General features: G+C 38.0%; 1 protein-coding gene across 2 annotated transcripts in view; it reads left to right on the top strand.

The window, feature by feature from the left end:
* LOC306867866 (putative helicase with zinc finger domain) overlaps positions 1-23,102 on the top strand; it is a 65,001-nt gene that overhangs the window by 15,095 nt on the left and 26,804 nt on the right. For both annotated transcript variants that reach the window (XM_079413796.1, XM_079413797.1), the window contains exons 13-21: positions 848-978; positions 1,232-1,411; positions 5,013-5,114; positions 6,469-6,647; positions 7,624-7,742; positions 9,300-9,445; positions 12,006-12,153; positions 12,309-12,492; positions 17,114-17,342. In XM_079413796.1, coding sequence (XP_079269922.1) covers positions 848-978; positions 1,232-1,411; positions 5,013-5,114; positions 6,469-6,647; positions 7,624-7,742; positions 9,300-9,445; positions 12,006-12,153; positions 12,309-12,492; positions 17,114-17,342 — 1,418 coding nt within the window. The remainder of the gene's footprint in view (positions 1-847; positions 979-1,231; positions 1,412-5,012; positions 5,115-6,468; positions 6,648-7,623; positions 7,743-9,299; positions 9,446-12,005; positions 12,154-12,308; positions 12,493-17,113; positions 17,343-23,102) is intronic.

Raw genomic sequence — 23,102 nt, forward strand, 5'->3', positions numbered from 1 at the left:
TTCGCTTTGAATTAAGATCATTTTTCTTACCCCACTGATAGATTGTTTTCTTGTTTTAAGCCAAAATAAAATGTTGATATTTTAATTTGAGATAAGACCTAATATCTGTATTAAGTAATTTTTCTATTCATGTAAATGTACTTTGATTCAAGAATGTTTAGATATTTGTACTGGAAAACAAGACAAAAAATAAGGTTTATTTAATTTTTAATTTTTTGCAACTAAAACGTTGTGCAGCTTTTTTGTTTTTCTCTTTTTCTTTTTTTAGGCTTGAATTCATTTTTTTTTTTGTGATATTGACACTGGTGACAAGAATTATGAAAATTCTATGGTATCAAAAATTTTGATATCATAAAAATATTATTAAAAGCAAAAATAGCTATATAGTGATATATCGTTATCGTAAAATAAGATTACTCAAATCCTGATATAAGATTTTGGTGTCATCGCCCACCACACTACCTACCCCAAACTTTTGAATGGTAATGTATGATTTCAGAGAATTCGTAATATAGCATTTATGATTTGTTTGGAGCTTGAAAACCTCAGTTCACATTTGCTTTCATTGAATGGATATTCCTGGATATTCTGCAACACTTCTCCTTTTGTGTCCTACTGTATTGACAACAGCATATGGGTTTGGAATGACACGAAGATAGTTTTATCATGACAATGATGTGTATTTTATTGAAAGCCATTCCTATAAAAGGCATTTTCAGCCGTCTGTTAGATGTGTTGTCTGTAGCACATTGCAGGCGCTGCTAAAAAAGAGTGTGCAAATAAATACAGAAAGTCTTGGCAGAGTCTGTTTGAACAGCAGGTGTGTTTGTATGTGTTTGGATGCAAGGTGGAGCTGCAGTTTCAGCTGAACAGACTTCCTCTGTGTGAGATGCACTACGCTCTGGATCGCATCCGCGAAAACAGTATACTGTTTCCAGATGTCGGCCTCACTCCCACAATCCCCTGGAGTCCCAACAGGTAAGAGCACACGCAAAGACCCGGACGAGTGAGTTTTACTCACTCACACACACACACACACACACACACACACACACACACACATCTGGAGATCTGCTTGCACTAGTTCCTTCTCCAACAAAGCTTCACAAGCACCTAAGGTCATGAATAATATCTGCTTGTCCAGCAGCACTGGTTCACTCACAGACATCTCTATTTGTGTGAGTGGCAGCTGTGTTGCCAGTGTGTAAGTTCTTCTTTCTCGGTGCCGCAGGCAGTGGGATGAGCAGCTGGATCCCCGTCTGAATGCCAAGCAGAAGGAGGCTATTCTGGCCATCACCACCCCCCTCTCCATCAACCTCCCGCCGGTGCTCATCATCGGACCCTACGGCACAGGCAAGACCTTCACACTGGCCCAGGCTGTCAAACACATCCTCAAGCAGCCTGAGACACGGTAAGCAGGAAAGCAGTTTTGCAGGGCCAGCCTTAAAGGAATTTACCACAGAAAATAATTTCCACTCATTTTGAAATTTTGTTTAGTTTTATAGTTTTTATGCTTAGGGTTGCCAGATGTCAAACGTTTAAGTCCCCTTATCAGGGCTTTTCTCCTTAGGACCCTGTGTTTTACTTTAACTTTGCAACCTGGCAACCATGAGCATATGCTCTTTACACTATGGAAAGTGGTCCTATTCTGCTCTTTTACAAAGTCTTGATTTTGTTTTGGGGGTGTACTAGAACATGCTCTCATGATTGGTGGTTCGAAAAACGCATTATTTTTCACATAATTTACATTATTATATACCTATCTCCCCAGCCTGGCACAAATGGCTAGTTTAATTCCGGGTTTGATGAAGGCCTGCTTTCCGAAAAACGAAATGTGTTGTGACTGGTTAGCTGTCCCAGTGCGTTGTGATTGGTGAACAGCTTAGATGGCGTTTCAGTATTGCCACACCCCTTGCCAAAGCCGCAAGTTCTGTCTGCTCCGGTATCGTTAAGGATAGCATCAATATTGCCATATCAATTTGAGCCGCATTCAGACCAGTGTTAATTTCGTCGACTAAGACGACGACGAAAAATATTCGTCAACGAACCTTTTTTCTGTGACTAAGACGAGACGTTGACGAGCTAAAACTAATATCTGATGATAAAAACTATGACGAAATTTATGCGCGTCTTCGTTAACAAGACGAGACGGGACTAAAATGTTATTTGAGGACTACCGGACATTCAAAATACATCCTATAGGCTAAGTTAACTGACTTGTCTTTCAAAATGTGCGTCTCTGTCATTGGATAAGGGGCGTTTGCATATCTAGTCTCAGTATGGCAGCCGCAGTGGACGGATAGGCTACCAAAACGCGAACTATAGCGATCTGAAACAATGGCCTCAGCAACCGAAGGGTTAGGGAGTGGGTGACCAGACGTCCCGTTTTTCCCGGGAGTCACAATTCATTGTTGATTAACTTAAAGTCAGTGAAGGTGCGATAGGCGGAGACGCGCTGATAGAAGTGCTCTCTCTCGCGCGCGCTCCACTTCTTCAGTTCTCATACAGCGCGCGATCAGTTCTCAGCGCTCAAATACACACACAGCAGTCCACATGTCTCTCATGTAGAGTATCTCACGGAAATACAGTCCGTTATGGTTTAAGTGCGCTTAAACAGGTGGGTGAAAACTGAATGTATGTCAGTAGGCTATTACATACATACCTTCCGTCTTAAATGGACAGCATTCCTAATTATCTGTCATAAATGTTAACCAACAAAAGATGTTAAATAAATGTATACTTGTTAAGTAAACCTACTGTCTCTGAAAAATGAGTTTAATTTATATTTCTACCAAAAAATGAAAATTTATTCCAGTTTTTCCAAATTCAATCCTTGATTCAAATTTCTCATAACTAAGCTTAATTTATTTGGTCTAAAGAGAGAAGAATTGATGACTATTTTTGTTTGAATACTACATATAAAATAGCTTCCAAAATAAATGTTGGTAACTGCAGTTTGACTAAAAGTTGACAAAAATGCAATGACTTTTCGTCGACTAAAACTAGACTAAAACTATGAAAGACTCAAATGACTAAAACTAGACTAAAACTATGATAGACTCAAATGACTAAAATGTGACTAAGACTATTAAGCATTTTCGTCTCAAGATAAAGACTAAGACTAAATCAAAAATGCCTGCCAAAATTAACACTGATTCAGACCCCGAGAATATTGAACAAGTGGATCGCGCAGAACCTTTGCATGCACAGATATTGCAAGACATATTTGAGTGGTAACGTTGTTGATGTTGTTTTTTTGTGGCTAAATCTCGGTTTAGATAGGATGTCAACAACTGCTTAAAAATAACTGCATTTACTCACAAACGTTGCTTTATTGTTGCGTTTGTGGTCACTGAATAAATGTAATTACGCAATCTCTGTGCTGCAATGCAAATTATTTTTTGGTGTTTCAATAGAAAAACTGAAATATAATTTGAAATTATATATAATAATATTAGAAATGTTGCAGTTTTAGCTTTTGACAGAAGCTGTGTGTTAATATGATGTAGTTGATGATATAATACATAATGAAACTAGATGAGGTCAAATAAACCTGCGATTTGGTTGACCTCTTTATTTTTGCTTATAGGTGAAAGTGCAGTAATTCTGACCAGATCTCTTAAATGACAACAGTTGAGGTCAAAAACCACAATTTTATAATTTTGAGCAAAATAATTGTGATTATTTGTTTAAAGGGGTCATATGATGTTGATAAAAAGAACATAATTTAGTGTATTTGGTGGAATGCAATGTTTTTACACGGTCCGAGGTTCAAAAACGCATTATTTTCCACATACTGTGCATTGTTGTTGCTCCTCTATGCTCCGCCTTTCTGAAACGTGTCGATTTTTACAAAGCTCATCGTTCTGAGAAGCGAGGCGTGCTCTGATTGGCCAGCTATCCAGTTTGTTGTGATTGGCAGAATAACTCAAGCGTGTGACGGAAATGTTATGCCCCTTACCATATTGTGATGCCGTGTCCTGGCACGACGAGACTAAAACAATAAAACCCACTATAAACGAGGCATTTGTTGCATTCAGTGAGGACATAATTACTGATTATAATGACTCATACGGTCATTTTACACGTTACGCCACACAAACATAACACCATGTCTGCATTTGTGATCGTAGAAACGCCAAACAAGCACTACTCTACACTGCTCAAAACTTGTTTGAATAGTCTGTAGCAAATTCTTTAAATATCGAAACGTACTTGCAGGCTGTGAGTCAGAAGCACCAGACTGTCCTTGCGACGTTGGAATTGCCCCACTTTATGGTGTTCACAGCCATTCATAGTGTTCACATTGTAAGCTACTCTCTCCCAGGTTCAGGAAACAGTCCTCCGTAAAATGCGCTGCACACACTCGAATATTTGTGTTGTACTGTTCTGGAACAGTGTTGTAAATATAACTTAACCACTGATTTCTAGTTGTGTACTCATTTGGAAATCGCATCATATAACCCCTTTAACCGTTGTGCAGCATGACTAAAATATGACTGTTTTCATTGATTAAATCTAGACTAAAATCCCCAGACTTTGTCAACTAAAACAATAAAATGTTAAGAACTAAGAGGACTAAGATTTGACATGGGACTAAGACAAAAAAAACTGCTGACAACAATGACACGAATTTTCGTTAATGCACTTACAATGAAAGTCTAGAGACTAAAACGTTATATTTGTTAACGTGAAACTAATGTGAAAGAACTGACCTTGTTTGGACAGTTCTACCTATAAACCTTTCAGAATGTCTTGCCCCATAGACTTCCATGTGTGTGTGTGTCTGTGTGTGTGTGACGAATCGAATTTGCTGTGGTGAAAACAGCATTGCACAGATGATGTCAATAGAGCTTAACTTGCATCGATCCCAAAACATTCCTTGCCAATCGTGAGGAATAGTCTTGAAGAACAGAGAAACTAACTTGTTTAAGACATTTGTTGTTTTTTCGCCCTGATTTAAGCAGCTTTGTCTTAGAGAGCTAATGATGGTTGCTTTCTCTTTGTTTCAGGGTTCTGATCTGTACACATTCAAACAGTGCAGCAGATCTGTATATCAAAGATTACCTTCATCCATACGTGGAGGCAGGCAATCCACACGCACGACCTCTCAGGTAACACTCACTGCATCTGGAGCAACTTTCTGTATAAATACAGTATACATAATGATTTTGAAATGAATACATATTAGTTTAAATGGCTGAGATGTCTTCCTACTCTTTCTGAAGATGCTTGTCATTTTCATAATAGCCACACTTAAATATTTCAAGCACGGTTTGTTTGACTATGGCAGTGGTTCCCAACCACGTTCCTGGAGGCCCCCCAACACTGCACATTTTGCATCTCTCCTTTGTCTGAGACACCCATTTCAGGTCTTGGAGTCTCTACTAATGAGCTTATCAGGAGTGTTTGATTAAGGAGACATGGAAAACATGCAGTGTTGGGGGACTATGGCACAAAACTATAAAAGACACGCTCGGCACGGCTCGTTTAGGGACGGTTTGCGATTCCACTTTAGAGTGGGCGGGATTATTCACATGTGATTCTAGTTGTGCCGCCTCTACTGCCGTGACTGTTGTTTTTGACAAGGTAAAAAGGGTGTTATTTTACACTACCGCTGAGAAATTTTAACCAAACTATGTTATAGACTTTTCATGAAAATCCTAAAGAATCATATCAACTTGTGGAAAATGGGCATCTGATGTCCCCTTTAAAACGCATGATTTCAGCGCAAATGACAAAAAAAAAAACATGTTTGATTTTAATCATCATGTCTGAGTATCTGAGGTACTAGCTGTAATGGCACAGCCTGTTCCTGCTTATACTCATAATAGGCATTTTCGAAATGATATAAGAAATGATCTGTGGGGTATTTTGAGCTGAAACTTCACACACATTTAGGGGACATCTGAAACGTTTGTTATATCTTGTAAAAAGTGTTGTATCAAGGACTGTTATTGTATAAATAAATTATCTATGAATACCAGGCATTTTGCATTATTTTAGTATTATGTCTTTATTTATATTTAAGTAGTAAATTGCCACTGAAGTACTGGTGCATTTGAGCGTACTAGCTAAAGAATAGTGTAGCTTGATGATTTTCGTAATGTTGATTGGATAAGTTACATGGCTTTGAAAACTGGACATTGTGGAAGGAAATTTATGTAATTTTGATGCTGTTAGTCATCCAGAATATTTAAAAATCTTGTTTTTTCTCATAGTTCAGGGTCACATTAGCACACCACCCACACGAGTCTGTTCCTCCGTTTTCTCTCTTTTGGTATCTTAAAATTTGCATCAAAGTTTTGGTTGAGTCTGAGAAATCTCTCAGGTTTCAATAAAAATATTTGTGTTTCAGAGATGAGGGAAAGTTTTATGGGTTTGAAACAATATGAGGGTGAGTAAATGACTGAATTTTCGTTTTCGAGTGAACTATGCCGATAACGTTGTGTTTCTGTTTTTGCTCAGGGTTTACTTCAGGAACCGCTGGGTGAAGACGGTGCACCCAGTGGTGCAGCAGTACTGCCTGATCTCCGGAGCGTACTTCACCTTCCAGATGCCCACACGACAGGATGTAGAACGCCACCGTGTGGTCGTGGTCACGCTCAGCACGTCCCAGTACCTCTGCCAGCTTGACCTGGAGCCAGGTGAGCAAACACACACACGCACACAAACCCTGCAGAACTTCACCGTTCCTCGCTTTCATCCCTCACACTCCCGGCATGCTCTAGTTTTCATATCTGCACACATCTGATTAAAACAGAAAGACACAACAGAAGTGTGGCACAGCTTGATGTGGCTGCATTAAAACCCTCCTGCAGGAGCAATGCAGCAGGGTCCGCAACAGTTTATTAGGAGAGGCTAATTTCCTCCTATGTGTCTGCGCACAGGATCATCTGTTGCTAAGAGACCCGGGTCGCTTGTCTAACACACTCAGCATCATTAACACCCAGCACTGTCGTCTTTTCTTTTTTTCATTTGTCTTCCCGCTTTTCTTATCTGTTCATTTAAAGTCATTACTGCTGATTTCTGCCATTGCGCTAATGTGTTCTGAGGGGTGAAAGTTTATTCCCTCCGGTGACACAAACATTTTGGGTTTGTGTATCTTATAGTCCAAAAAATAGGCTTATTGATATATATGTCTGACTTAATAGGATGGTTGATTTCAGAGGAGAATCGTCATTTCAGCCAAACAGCCATTGAGGCCAATTAGATTCAAAATGTCTTGCACAAGAACTAAAACACAAAGCACACTACAAAAATCTAGATTGAGATAATAAAGGCATGTTTTTTACATTGTTTATCACTAAATTAATTCAAAAAACTATTTAATCACCAAAATATAATAAGCAGCATCATATTTACCTACTGCAAACATGCAATACATTCCCCAGCTTCTGTGTTGTGATACATCCACAGTTATATCTGTCTATCACACACCTCCACTAAAAACCATACACCTGTTCCCACGAGATGGTGCCTGCAGAACCTCCTCTGTGGCATCTAATGCTAGATTCTTTTGTGTTAATGGCTGCTGTGTGTGTAATAATCTATTATTGATGCCTTCTCCTGTGAAGCTCCATGTAATGAATATTTTATTCCCATGTGTGTGTGTTTCCAAAGGGATCTTCACACACATCCTGTTGGACGAGGCAGCCCAAGCTATGGAGTGCGAGACCATCATGCCATTGGCTTTGGCCTCTAAGAGCACCCGAGTCGTTCTGGCAGGAGACCATATGCAGGTACCATATGCAGAGTGATGACATCGGCACTGAGAACGACAACATTGCAAAGCACCATTCAGTTCTTTAAGTTATTTAAAAACAGAAAAAATCTGAATCCAGAAAAAAATTGGGATCCCCCCCCCCCCCCCCCCCCCCCCACATTTGCTATACAGGTCATGTAATGTAAAAAAAAAAAATTCTTATTGGTGCCTTATTTGCTTGCAAGTAAATATTGATGAATATTTTAACTAAACTAAAACTTTAAGTAAAATATAAGTTAAGTAACTGCAAAAACCTGACCTAGATTAAGATATTTCTGCTAATAATTGCTGGATCAGAACTGGACCCCTCACTGAAGACTGTGGACTGAGCTCAACCCAGAGATGCTTGATCAGGGCAACAGGCTCTCCACATTGTCACATCCTGTCTCTTCTCACTGCCCTCACTCTGCAGACAGTGTCACGTCAGTGTCTGACTGCAACGCGGCCGGTGCCCGTGAAGAACCGCCTCAGCCCGAGTGGAACCAATAGGCCACTAATTAAATGCCCTTTTGATAGAAACCTCATCACCCACCCTCACTTCCTGCTGCGTTAATAATTCATCTCACACTCCACCTGTGCCTCCTCATGTGAAGGAGGGCCTCAAATCTGTTAGTTAGGAATAGACACTCATTTCTTTAGTTGTGGACCAGTATGGGTTTTCAGTGGTCAGTGCTGATATCTAGAGAGCACAGTGACCGACTGCAGAAAAGGTGAACACAATAGAAAAATCAGATATTAATGTATTTATTTTTACATAAATTTGCCCAAAATCAAACTAAACTAGGAGTGTAACGGAGCAAAAACATGGCAGTTCGGTACATACCTCAGTTTTGACGTCACGGTTCGATATGTTTTTTTTTTTTTTTTCTCAGGTTTCTAAAATTGCTCTTTCTTTAATTTATTATTAAAATGTCATAACTTGATTACATCAGTTTGTGTTTATTTCGCGTTAAAACTAGTAATAAAAAGGAAGGGATGATCACGCTGCCATTTGACTGAGGCGCTAGTATACGCCGATATATCGCGCCACATCAAAGAGCACCAAAACGGGATTTATTGTCTGAATTTCCTGAAAAATTTAATTTGTTCAAATTCAAACCTTATAGAAATATTTTTAAAAAAGTAATAGACAAAATCATATAAATACTAAACTAAAACCTAAATAAAAAGGACAAAAGCACTTAAAATGACTAAAACTTAAAATAAAAAAATGCAAATATAAAAATAAGCTAATTTCGGAGCATTATTAAATACTATAATAGTATATGAGTAATACAAAAAAATAACACAAGGCCATTTTAAATGCATCATTGAATCATTGAAATGCTCAAGATCACACGAAAAGCCTTTTATCGGTTGATGCCAATCATGTCAAAATGCCAAATATTAGTCCCAAAGTCAGTCAACGACTAGTTTCAAGAAATATGCAAAAATGCAAATCAGTTTCATTGGGTTAGTGAACCCAAAAGCCATTGGTTTATGTGTGTCTAATATAAGGCATTTGAGAGTGACTCTGAGCGTTCCTGTCTTCCAGCTCAGTCCGTTTGTGTACAGTGAGTTTGCGCGGGAGAGGAATCTGCACGTGTCTCTGCTGGACCGGCTGTACGAGCATTACCCATCTGAGTACCCCTGCAGGATCCTGCTGTGCGAAAACTACCGCTCCCATGAGGCAATCATCAAGTAGGTGTGAACTTTTTCACACCACTCTTCCTGAGGAGAGACAGACATGCAAACACACAAAGCATTAGGGCTGTGTTGCTGCAGACATAATTGCGCACGTGTCTACCAACAGATTCTCCCTCTCATTCGCAGTCTCTCACGAACACATCTTTGTCTCTCTCTGCTTCAGTCTTTCTCCATTTAACTTTTGGGTTGGTTTTTATGTGGATATATGTATGACATAAATCAGAGTGAGAATATCTCTTCTCACAAGGCCACAAACAGCAGGTAAAAAGCACACTAAATCCAAATAATAAAAGGCAACCAACCACAATTAGAAGAGCAAAATAAGTAGACTCATTAACTAAAAATGAAGAAAATGCTTCCCATTTTTGGTTGTCCAAAGCCGTACATTTGATTAAACAGTGTTTTTCTGCATATTCATCTATTACTGTGTAAATGCCAACATAGACATGTTCCCCTCATCCTCAAACAACGAATGAAATTACTCTAAACGATAGTTCATTAAATTCGTTCAGCTGGCGGTACCAAATTAATAAGATTTCATAACACCAGAAATAATATATTCCGCTCTTTTTGAAATACATTCTACCCTGTTTCACAGGTTGGAGCATAGCATATGAAATTTCTTGATGTTGTGTTACTGTCGATGGCTAATCTGTGTTTTATCTGTAGATTGTAAAATTGGTTGCCGGTGAAATTTCTCTCTAAATGGTATATTCCTTGTGTTCTTTTTGATGTTTTATTATCATATCCAGCTGGGTATTATAATAAAACCACATAAACATGACAAATCTAAAGGAGTATTTCCTAGTTTAATTTCCCTTGTGAAATTGAGTAAGTTTGACATTTATTTCTGACAGAATATTCATTAAAGTGACAAATATCTGGCAACATGGGGAAAATGCGCCTTCTCTGATAGGAAAGTGATTAAAATATAATATTAAAATACCATGAAATCTGAAAGTCCACTAGTATCACCTTTGCTTTAATGACAGCAGCACTCGAGCTTCATGAACTCCAGGAAGTTTGTCAAACCATGTACTACAAGTATATTTGACAGCATTTTGAGCTTCAGTGAAAACGTGCTTATTTGATTAATGACCTCGAAGTAGTGTATATAAGGTCATATAAGTTAGTGGTGGTTAATGAATTACATTTGTTATGGTATATATTAGTCTTTTTTTAGCATTAGTTAATAAAAATACATAGTCACAGTTTATTTTAAGGTCCAGTTCTTGTTATTAACAAACCTTAAACTGGCTTTTTCATCTATTAACTCCTAATTTGCTGCTTATTAATAGTTAGTAAGGTAGCTAAGTTTAGGTGTTGGGGTGGGGATGTAGAATATGCTCATGCAGAATATGTGCTTTATAAGTACTTATAAACAGGCAGTATTTTAATAGGCATGCTAATAAGCAACTAGTTAATAGTCAGAATTGGTCCCTATACTAAAGTGTTACCAAATACATCTGTTCATGATTAGATCATTAGCTCAGGTCCATTAAATAATATTAACAGATACAATTTTAGATTTTAGTAGTGTATTGGTAAATATTGCAATTAACTTTAAGATTAATAAATGCTTTAGTATTTAAGCATTTTAGTTCGTTAACTCATATAGGGTTAACAAATGACACCGTATTGTACAGTGTTACTAATATTCCTCATTTATTAAGCTGTAAGCTGTATTTCTCTATTTAAAATAGATACGCAGATTTTCAATGTGGACCCAGACTTTGAACCCCGTTGTATATTCTTAAGATACTTTATGTAAGTCTATCTGAACATAAAACATAATCCTCCTGGGAGCAGTTTCAATCCACCTTTTAAATGCAATACGAGAAGATTTTCCTCAAGGACTGACAAGGCACTGCATGCAAAAATTGAGGTTTATAGCCACACACATACACAGACGGTACAGTCGTTGCCAACAGTAACACATTTGCTGAAAATCCCTGTTTGGACTCCCAGTCGTGTCTTTTGAGATTGAAATCTGACAAAACAGAACAAAGACGGCAGCCAAAGCTGAGACACCCCTCTGAGCTGCGGGAACCACGCTGACACTAGCGGCGGGGCTTTGTAAATTGAATGCCAGTCTGTTTTGGATGCGTTCAAGCATTCGCTGATAGCCCCCCTCCCCCCCTTCCCGATATCTCCCAGTGCTTTCAACCCTTGAGAAGTCAGAGAAATGACTAAAACGTCCTTGATTGGAGAGCTTGGTTGTCAAATCGATAATTAAAATGGATATGAGTGTCTTCAACACAGAAATTTACATGATGTTGGGTTTTATTGAATCATTTTGCATACAATCTACATATTTTGTGCTGTGGAACATTTGAGTGACTAAGATTCAATTCCACCCATGCAGAATTTGTTAGAATAGATATGCAGAAGCTGTTAATAAAACCATCGCAATGATGAATACATTTGACAGCATCTGAAATCTCCTAGTGTTTAGATTTTAATCTTTAGAGTTGTAACTCTTGATAGTTTAACGAGGAGCTAAATTACCTTTTTAAGTCAGGAAGTGCTAACCATGTGTTCTGGCTGACCGCAGCTATACGTCTGAGCTCTTCTACGAGGGCAAACTGATGGCCAGCGGGAAGCAGCCGCCCCATAAGGACTTCTACCCTCTGACCTTCTTCACTGCCCGCGGAGAAGATGTGCAAGAGAAGAACAGCACGGCTTACTACAACAACGCTGAGGTAACCCCTTTTGTTGTTGTTTGTTCTTCCAATCCATTATGTATTTATGCTGGAATTGGTGTAAATGGGCCTTATTTCTGATTAAATGGGTGTATGAATGTATTGGACCATTATCATTGAGAATCCGTTGGGAATGCACTGTTGTCCCTCTGCAGGTGTTTGAGATAGTTGAGCGAGTGGAGGAGATGAGGAAGAAGTGGCCTGTGGCCTGGGGGAAGCTGGACGAGGGAAGTATCGGCGTGGTCTCGCCCTACGCCGACCAGGTCTTCCGAATCAGAGCCGAACTCCGCAAAAAGAGGATGCCAGAGGTCAGCGTGGAGAGAGTGCTCAATGTCCAGGGTGAGTGAAAGATGCCAGATCTACAGTGTATTTTAATATGTAGAAATTGCTCAAGTTGTGTAGTTTCTTGGGGAAAATCATGTTATCATGCAAATTGTGGATGCTGGACAAATTGTGGTGGTGGTTGTGGAGAGATCCCTCATTTGATTGTAAAGCGCTTTGGGTGTACAGCAATACACAATAAAAGCACTATATAAATCTCTCATTCATTCATTAATTCATTCAAGTGTGGGACATTTAGATGTTTAAAATGAGCTACTTTCCATGCTAGGTTAAAGGAGTAGTTCACTCAAAAATGAAAATTTGCTGAAAATGTACTCACTCTCATGCCATCCAAGATGCAGATGAGTTTGTTTCTTCATGGGAACAGATTTGGAGAAATTTAGCATTAAATTTGTGAATGGGTGCCATCAAAATAAAAGTTCAATGTGCTGATAAAAGCATCCCAAAAAGTCAAGTCACCTTTTATTTATATAGCGCTTTTAACAATGTAAATTGTGTCAAAGCAACTGAAAATGTATCCATTTAAGAGAAAATATATGATTGGGGGACTTAAACACTTGACATCTGGCAACCTCATGGAGACTTGATGACAGTGCAAGATAACAAAAATGTCAGAAAGAAAAACAACATTTGAGGGTTAAATATCCAGCATTTAACTTTTTAACAAAAGAGCAGAAATTTAAAATGATTAATTTTGCAGCTCTAATAGTTTATCATCTTGGATTTTTCACCAACCAATGACAGATTACCTTTCCTTCAGAAGGAAACTTATGATGCTATCTCACAATTGTGTCAAAGTGAGGTACCTTCAGCACGATTAAGGTACCTAACATTTGACCAATTTTCGTTGTGCTGCCTTAAAGTGCTGCCCCCAGAGGAAGATCACTAGGTTTGAGACCAGACCCCATGTGTCAGCTCAGAAGGGTGGCAGAGAGAGCAAGTTTACCAGACAGCAATTTCTCCTGCCAAATGTGTGTTTGGTGTCTGAGAAAAGAGCTGGTGTCCTGCAGGTTTCATTTGAAAAGCCAGAATGGTTTGTGCATAATTCATGGCGTTTGGTTCAGCCTGTTGCAATGAAATCATTTTTAATGGATGAAGAAATTCCTGTAACTCAGCTGCTTGTTTGGCACAAAGATTCAGTTTACGTCATCATTACCTGATTCATGCTCATCTGGGTGCCAATCTGAGCTGGGTACCAAAGGTGAGAAGTCACTGCTAGTTCTGCAGTTGTCGTAATTCATGAGATCTTCTCTTATTATAGTGACATTCATTTCCTCCAAACACCACTGTTGCATTAATGTTCTTTTTTTCTATTTTGATGCATTTTATTTTATTTCGCAACTGCTAACCTGACACACTATCACAACTAAAAAGGTTTGAGTTTATTTTAAACTCCAGCTACAAGACAAAACAAAACGCTCACTAAATAAAGAAGTATTTAATCAATTATCTTGGATTGCATGTTACCATTATTGGCCATGTGTCATTAAATTATTAAAATAAATATCAGGTGATTCTTTGAGTAAATATTTTATATTGAATGGGTTTAGCTGACAAAAAAGTCTGGGAACCTCTGGTGTACATTATTAAAGGGGTCATTGGATGTAAAATTCACTTCAAGTTGTTTGAACATAAATGTGTGTTGGAAGTAGGGCTGTGCGATTAATCGAAATCGAATCGCAATTTGAGACGTGGCAATTTGATAATCGCAAAGCCTGCGATGTGGACGTGATATTACTCTGTTTCAGAGCATATGCATGACTGCCAGTCTTACTAATGCCGAGTTCACACAGCACGATTTTTCACTTGCCAACAGATTTTGATAAATAGCCGACAAATGGCCAAGATCGGAGGCAAATCAGTGCTCGCTCACGCGAATGACAATCACGCAGTGTGAATTATCAAAGACGCGATCTGAGGGAATCACCAACGCGATTCACAATCACGCTGTGTGCAATGATTTCTGATTGAAAACTACATCGGCGATGACCTTCAGCCAATGAGAGACAAAGATACAGGGCAGAGGGAAGTTCGGGGAGGAGTTATAGACCAGAATATCAGTATTATATCATACAGAAACAAGCACAAACATTTTGCTTGACCAGCCGCAACGGTTACTGCAGAATTATTATTTACCTCTCTTTGGAGAACACACAATCTCTGTTCCCTGTATCTCCCTCCTGCATAATCTGTTTTTCTTTTTGTAGCTGGAAATCCGCGCACAGACAATTTTGCAGGCTATATTTTTTTTAATACTTCCAGCCTCGCTCGAGAACTCCGGTCTGACGCACGCGGGTTCTAGCGTTATTTCCTTGTCACTTCTCGCATGTGTTTTATTGTGAAACGTAGTTTGCAGATCAGACAGATTTGTCGGTGATTCTTCCTATTGTGAAATCGTGCAATGTGAAACCCCCTGTCGCTGATCCATCGTGCAATGTGAACACAGCAGCGACTGAATGCTACCCCAGATAGTCATGCAGTGTGAAAACAACGGCGATCCGACGAGTTTGAAAATCGGGCAGTGTGAACTTCAATAGAGTGAGCGCACCTCCGTTCTCCCTGATCAGCACTGCTCTAGCCAACTGCGTAAACGCCCACAATTTAAAAAGGGTCAGATCGAAAGTTAGGCAAATTAAAACTAAAGAAAAAAGTATGTAACTTCAACTTCGAAATAACAGACAACGAACAAAAAAGGTCATTTGCAAGAGCTGCGTCACAACGCATATCAGGAGTTCCCTTATCGGTTCTGCTTTCAGTACTGGAGAATAAAATATACATTTTTAGATGTTTTTATTAGTAGGCTACATGAACGATATTTTACACATTTTATCTCCCCAACAGATTAATTTGAAATAAGTTTATAATGCATGTTCGCTAATTCAGAAGACCGCACACACAGCCCGTGTCTCTGAATGCTTCTCATACTCGCTCTACCCCACGTTGCGCGTCTCACAGACGAGCCGTTTACACTTGCCGCACACACGTAACCTGTCTCATAATGCTCTTAACGGTCTTGCGCCCGGTTCTGCTCCACAAGTCTCCCACGTGCGCTTCTGGCAATAGTCACCCTTATTTATATAGCGCTATATGGACAAGGCCTGAGGCACGCGCGCAACCTGTGTAAACTCGCGCCTGGCTCCGCGTTTAAAACGAATGTAAATTAAGTCTAACTGCTTGCCAATTTCACTTGGATGAAATGAAACATTCAGCACATTTCCCACTTGTTCTTAAAATCCCAAATACGTAAAAATGAATAAATCAGAAACTAAAACAGTAGAACCCCTCCCCAAAATACAAAAGAAAATTTAATGGATTTAAGGGTTATAATGGGAATTGTATTGGTTTTAATGTAAACTATAATGGTGTTTACTGGTATTTGATGCATTCTATTGGTGGGATGTAATCTAGTAGATGGCAACGAATAGAACAACAGTAATTCCTATTGGAATAATGCCCAAAACAAAAAATAATTTTGTAATGGTTTCTATTGTTTTTTTTGTTTTTCAGCAGGGTACCGATACTCATACTGTGCTGCACATTATTGACAATATTTAGCTGAAGCTTGACTTTCAAATTTAAAATTGCAAATCAAATCGCAATGTCTGTCAAAAAAATTGCAATTAGATATTGCAGGGGAAGACAAGATGTCTCTGATTAAGCGATTGAAGTGTTTAGTTGTTGGATGTAATAATGAATATAGCAGTCGTCGTTTACTCCTGATATCTGAGCCGCTGAAGACGCAGAGGATTAACGTTACTTTCGCTTTGAAGTGAATGCACCGATCCCCGATCTACATAAATGCGTCAATGTTCGCTCGAATCATTCGTGATCCAGCTTTATCTACAGAAGAAGTGAGTATAAGGGTTTTTATGAATCTTTGCAAATCGCCTTTCCTAATAATGTGCTAGTTAACCAGTTCTGCGGCTGAAGTTCAGTATGCTCCATAGATATATATACCTAGACCTAGATGCCTCATTATGGACTGTTTCTATGGGCTGAGATATGTAAGCCATCTGCCATTTTTGGAACGGTCTGTGAATCTTTGAGCGCATTGACTGTGTGCGACTACAACAGCAAGATATACGCTTGTATATCTTTGAATATTCATTGTTTATTCATTGTTTATTATGGTGAATGCGAGATGGCTGGAGCGGTTGAATAGGGATCTGCACATATCTATGGTCTGCTAGTTACTCCAGAAGAGAGGGGTGGAGTCAGCAGAGCTCACTAGGATTTAAAGAAACATGAACTAGATTAGCGTGCTGAAAACAGAGCTAATTTTCACAGGATAAAGAATGTGTATGTTACACTACCATTGAGAAATTTTAACCAAAGTATGTTATAGACTTTTCATTAAGACCCTAAAGAATCATATCAACCTTTGTAAAATGGGCATCCGATGACCCCTTTAAAAACACTTTTATTTTACTTTATATTTATATATATATTATTTATTTATTTATTTATTTATTTATTTATTTATTGTAATTATTCTGCTAACCTGACACACTATCATATCTTAAAAAAAAAAATTTATTTTCTGTCGACATACAGGTGTTTTACAAATGCTGATACATTCAGCAACATGTTAATTACTCGGATCTGCTCTTGTCCATAGGTAAGCAGTTCCGGGTGCTGTTCTTGAGCACCGTTCGCACCCGTCACACCTGCAAACACAAGCAGACGGCCATCAAGAGGAAGGAGCAGCTGGTGGAGGACTCCACTGAAGACCTGGACTACGGCTTCCTGTCTAACTACAAGCTGCTGAACACCGCCATCACTCGAGCGCAGTCCCTGGTGGCTGTGGTGGGAGACCCCATCGCTCTCTGCTCGGTGGGACGCTGCAGGTAATCAAACACTTTTTAAATAGCTTCAGACTATGTATTTATTTTTGAAAATGTGAGCAATCTATGGGGTTTGTTTCATAGTTTCCATCAACTTAAATAAAAAAAAAAACAAGAATCATTGCGCTCTGAATAGGGGTGTGCGATATCTGTCATCTGCAATAATATCGTAATTGTTGTTTTAACGATGTGCAAGAACCGAACAAAACACCTACGGGGTGCATGCATACATTAGCCTACGTTGTGATGAAGCGAGTTAAACAGTGCACGTGCGCATTTAGAGTGCGTTCTTTCACTGCATGATTCAGTCTATTAAAATGCATTAAGAATGATCGCAAAATTCAAGATATGGGGGCAGAAAATGTACATATTTACGTTTCATATAGTTAAAAATCACACGAAGAGTGACGTTTTTTCTTCAAAAATAAGCATGATTAGTCATGCTTCAGTCGCAATGACTCACTTATTAACAGTGACTTTCTGCCACCTACTGGAGGTTTTAATTTCACATTTAAAGTGTATTTGCTTTAAACAAACAGGCAATATTAATAGCCTGTACATTATATACTGCAGTTGTAAGTGTAGACAACAGGGTTCACACAGCAATCATTTGAGAATAATGTATACAAAGTGATCAGCTAATAATTAACTGACTACATATGACATGTAGATCTATGTATATACCCACAAATACACATGCATATAACATGCATTCAAACACCTATATATCTATATATACAGTGGGGGAAATATGTATTCAACACTTAAACAAATGTTTTATTAAACACATTTCCAGTGCAGCAATTCACATGAAATTTTGACCAGATGTTGGTATTAACTCAAGAAATCTACACAGGGAAAAACTATTAAATATTACAATCCATAAAAAAGTTATATTTAATGAAGTGAATTAGGAGAAGAAAAAAAGTATTGAACACACAAAGAAAAAGCAGTACACCAAGGCAAGACAAAGCAAGACAACAGCTGATTTCACTAATTAGTTCAACCTCCTATTTGTGCAAATTAGAATCAGCCAGGTTATTGCAGGTTAATCAGTTAGAAAAAGCCTTACCCACCTCTGAATGCAAGTATACAAACATCTAATGATGGGTAGAGGCAAAGAGCTGTCCCAAGAGCTTCGCAACAAGATTGGTGTGCTGCTTAAAAATGGTAGTGGTTACAGACGGATTTCACAACTCCTAAATGTTCCTGTAAGCACTACTGGGTCGATTATACGTAAGTGAAAAGAAAAAAACTCCATCAACCTGCCACGCAAAGGAGCTCCTCGAAATCAGAAGGTTAATCAGAAGAGTAATCCAAGAGCCAAGGACAACTCGGAAAGAGCTACAGAGAGACTTGGAAGCAGCAGGTACAGTTGTCACAGAGAAAACTATAGGCAATGCACTCTACCGCCACGGCCTCCACGCACGCTCACCTCGGAAGGCTCCATTTTTGAAGAAAAGGCATGTTGAAGCTCATTTGATGTTTGCTACAAAACATTTGGACAACCCTGTGAATTACTGGGAGAATGTGGTCTGGTCAGACGAAACAAAAATGTAACTTTTTGGCAATAATACCACACGCCATGTTTGGAGGAGAAATGGCTCTGCGTATGACCCTAAAAATACCATACCAACAGTGAAGTTTGGAGGTGGAATCATTATGATATGGGGCTGGTTTTCTTCTCATGGTCCTGGCAGAATCCATGTTATTGAAGGGAAGATGAATGGAGCTATGTACCAGGAAATTATTGAGGTGAATCTGTTACCATCCGCCAGGATGAGACATGGATGGACATTCCAGCAGGAATAAAGTTGTTGGAATGGCCCAGTCAGTCAATCACCAGACTTAAACCCAATAGAGAATTTATGGAAGGAACTGAAGATCAAGATCCACAAGAGGGCCCCGTGGAACATTCAAGATTTGAAGACAGTCTGTTTAGAAGAATGGACCAAAATCCCACCTGCGCACTGTGAACGATTAGTTTGTTCATACAGGAAGCGTCTTAAAGCTGTTATTCCAAGCAAAGGCTTTTCTACCAAGTATTAAGTATAATCTCAATTAGTGTGTTCAATACTTTTTTCCTGTGTCATTTCACTTTATTACACACACCTTTTTTTTTTATGGATTGGATTATGGATTTTTTTTCTCTGTGCAGATTTCTTGAGTTAATACCAACATCTGGTCAAAATTTCATGTGAATTGCTGCACTGGAAATGTGTTTAATAAAACATTTGTTCAAGTGTTGAATACTTATTTCCCCCACTGTGTATATATACATATACATATATATACACATACACATACCCACACATACATATACACACATATATACATATACCTAAACACATATTATAAACATACCAAGACACATAAAGAAAGGTACATATACATCTAAACCCTTATATACAAACACCTAGTACATGTTCACTCCTACCGTGTATACTCATAAATTCTTATATATATATATATATATATATATATATATATATATATATATATATATATATATATTATTAACAACCCACATATGTCTCTCTCAAGATAATTGACAATGAATTAATTTAACTAATTAAAACTTAGAATATACGAATACAAGAAGTTACTAGTGACTATAACACCTCTTATCTCTCAGGATACTACTTATTCCCTAACATTAGCAAGAACTAAGCAAAGGCGGTAATACAATAACCAAATTGTCGGATATTTTATAATTCTTTGTTGAAAAATAAACAAGCAATAATAAATTAAAATTAATTAAAATGCGTAAGTGCACCCCTAATCTTGACCCCTATTCTAGTAAGAAGTTATAAATCAAAATTGTTAAGGATTTTATTGGGTTCCATATTCTTGAAAATATTTTTTGTCTATCTGATGTCTTATATCTCAGCTCTTCTAGGGGTAACACGTAGCTTAGGTTTCTTAGCCAAACTTTGAATACAGGCACAGATTCAGACTTCCATTTCTGTAAAATTGCCTTTTTTGCTAAGATCATACATAAAGAAACAGCTTGTGACACATACTTACTTCCTATATCTGAGGTATCACCAAAAATACCCAGTTTTGGCTCAGGTGGCAAATCAATTTTAAATGCTTCTGAAATAAATCTGAATATACTTTGCCAGAATGGTCTAATTTTATGACATGTCCAAAATAAATGAGACAAAGTGCCTTCTGAGATTTTACATTTGTTACATATTGAGGATACATTTGGGAAAATCGTATGTAGTTTGGTCTTCGAATAATGAAGTCTGTGAATGACTTTGAATTGAATCACACAATGCCTTGCATTTATAGAGCTCTCATGAATTTCATTAAGACACTTCCCATGTCTCGCCAGACAATTCTATACCAAGTTCCTTTTCCCATTCTTGTCTAATATGATCAGTGTTTACATTGACTCTGTCCAGTAGTAAAGCATAAAAGAAAGAAACAGCGCCTCGTTCTATTGGATTGCGATTACATATCATTTCAAGAGTTTGATGTATAGCTATGTTTTCAAAACCCGCAATATGTTTCCTAGTAAAATCTCTAATTTGCAAATACCGGAAAAAATCTGTAGATGGAAGATATTTCATATTTCAATTTAAGTTGACTAAATGAGCAAAATTTATTGTCAATATATAGATCACTTATGGAAATTAAACCCTTTTGCTTCCATTGGGAGAAAACCTTGTCTTGTAAGCCAGGGGTAAAGGCATGGTTTTTACTAGGGATGCACGATATGAAAAATTTTCCTTCTCATGGGCGATACCGATAAATTCATATTTTTATATTATAATTTTCATATAATCTGCCGTTTGTGCACCCAGGAGAATACAAAATCTAAGCTTCACTGATTAAACTGATATTTTAGTAGCTCTGGCCTAACTATAGCAAACATCAGTCCTGACTCTTCAAATGTTTTTTATTTTTGGTGTAAGGCACCACAATACTTTGTAACAGAAATGGTTTAACAGAATTATGACAGAACTATGGTTTATCTGCAATTAACAACTCATTAACAACAAATTTATATTCAAATATTTCATGCATAAAGAAATGCATCTATTCAACGTTTTTAGTGCACGAGGATGAGATAGTTATATAGTCTTTAAGCAGTGTTGGGAGTAAGGCGTTACAAAAGTAATGCATTACTGTAACGTATTACTTTTTGCTGTAATGCAGTAGTGTAAGGCATGACTAGTCAATTTTCAGTAATATTTTACTCCGTACATTTTCAGTAACGCTTGCATTACAACACACTTTTAGCCCCCAATTATTATTATTTAAAATGTAATTTAAAGTCTGGCTCCTACTTTTTTATGTCCCTAGGGCTGGGCTTCGGGCCAATATTCAAGTCATAGTTCAGACGCGGGTCGGGCCTCGGGCCTGTTTTAGGCTTCTCCTTATATTTATATTTTAGACATCCATCAATTATTGATGAAAAAAAATTGCCGCGCTGGTGGAAACAACATGAGTCTGTGCTGCCACGACTGTCAAGAGCGGCTCGACGGTGTTTAGTGTCCCGCAGCAGCAGCGAGCCGTCAGCACAGCTGAAGAGTTCTGCTTCAAATACACGCAATAAAGCAAAAGCCCCAGCAAAAGTAATTACCATGAATGTGTCCGGGGAAATAGTAAGGATTCGCCATCTCCTCGTTAGACGCGCCTTTAGATAGAAGTGCATCTTCACGGATAACGATTGTATTAAATGGTTTTTGTTTTCGTTTTTATTTATTTGGTTAAGTAGCAATTTAAAGCTTTCTTTAGATATATTTATCATGTCTGTAAGGCATGTATTTCGGTTAATTTTTGTGAACGAACGACAGTCGCGCATCACAGATCAGATTTAATTTATCACATGAGGAGAGTGAGTCGAGCTGACTGACGAGTGAGGTGAAAAAGGCAGAAGAGTTTCAAAACTAAATGTTAAAGCGCCTGTTTTAAAAATATTTTTTGATTTTGAAAAGCCTGTTGACCTGCCATTTATCTAAGGTGATATTGGAAGGTTTATTTATTTATTTTTTAAACATTTGTTTCTCATTTAGCCTATTTGGTTCCACAGTATTTGCTGATTTTTATTTTATTTAAACTGATATTTGTCCCATTATTTTACATCAAGGTGCATGCAGTCCGTGCCTCAAAACTTTCCATCGCACTAATAAATGTTCTACGTTTTATAATTATTTGTTCCTCAGTCTTTACTGATTTTCAGTTTTGTATAGGCCTACCATGCATATTTAAAATTTGTAAGTTATCTGTTATTTTATATTAGGCATATAGCATGGTGCATTTTTATTCGTTTTAATAAAAGTTAGCTATATGTTCTATGTTGTATTTTGTTGTTGTTTGATGCCGAATTGCCGTTAATTTAAAAGTGAAAATAAAATATGCACGGTGCTTTTACAAGCTATTTAAGCAAAGGAAAGTGAGAAAACTCAAGCGAACTAAAAACAAACAACTGCTTTACTCCGAATTGCCACTAATTTAAAAGTGAAAATAAAACGCGCACAGAGCTTACAAGCTGTTTAAAATCGAAGGAAAGCGAGAAAAAGAGAGAAGACTTGAACGACGTCCACCCCCCATCCACCGAGGTGATACAGTGGGAAAATTTCCTCACTGTCACAACCCTACTTGATGCCCTTTTTTCTCCTTTCGGAATCCTTGCTGAACATGCGTTGGAAATAGCAATGGCATTGTCCTCCTCTGCCACCGAGAAAAACTTCCAGACCGCCGAAGACATGTTCGCAAATGATGACGTAATGAGCACAACACTTGCTGAGA

This window comes from Barbus barbus (assembly GCF_936440315.1).
Source record: "Barbus barbus genome assembly, chromosome: 4".
In the NCBI taxonomy this organism is placed as follows: domain Eukaryota; kingdom Metazoa; phylum Chordata; class Actinopteri; order Cypriniformes; family Cyprinidae; genus Barbus; species Barbus barbus.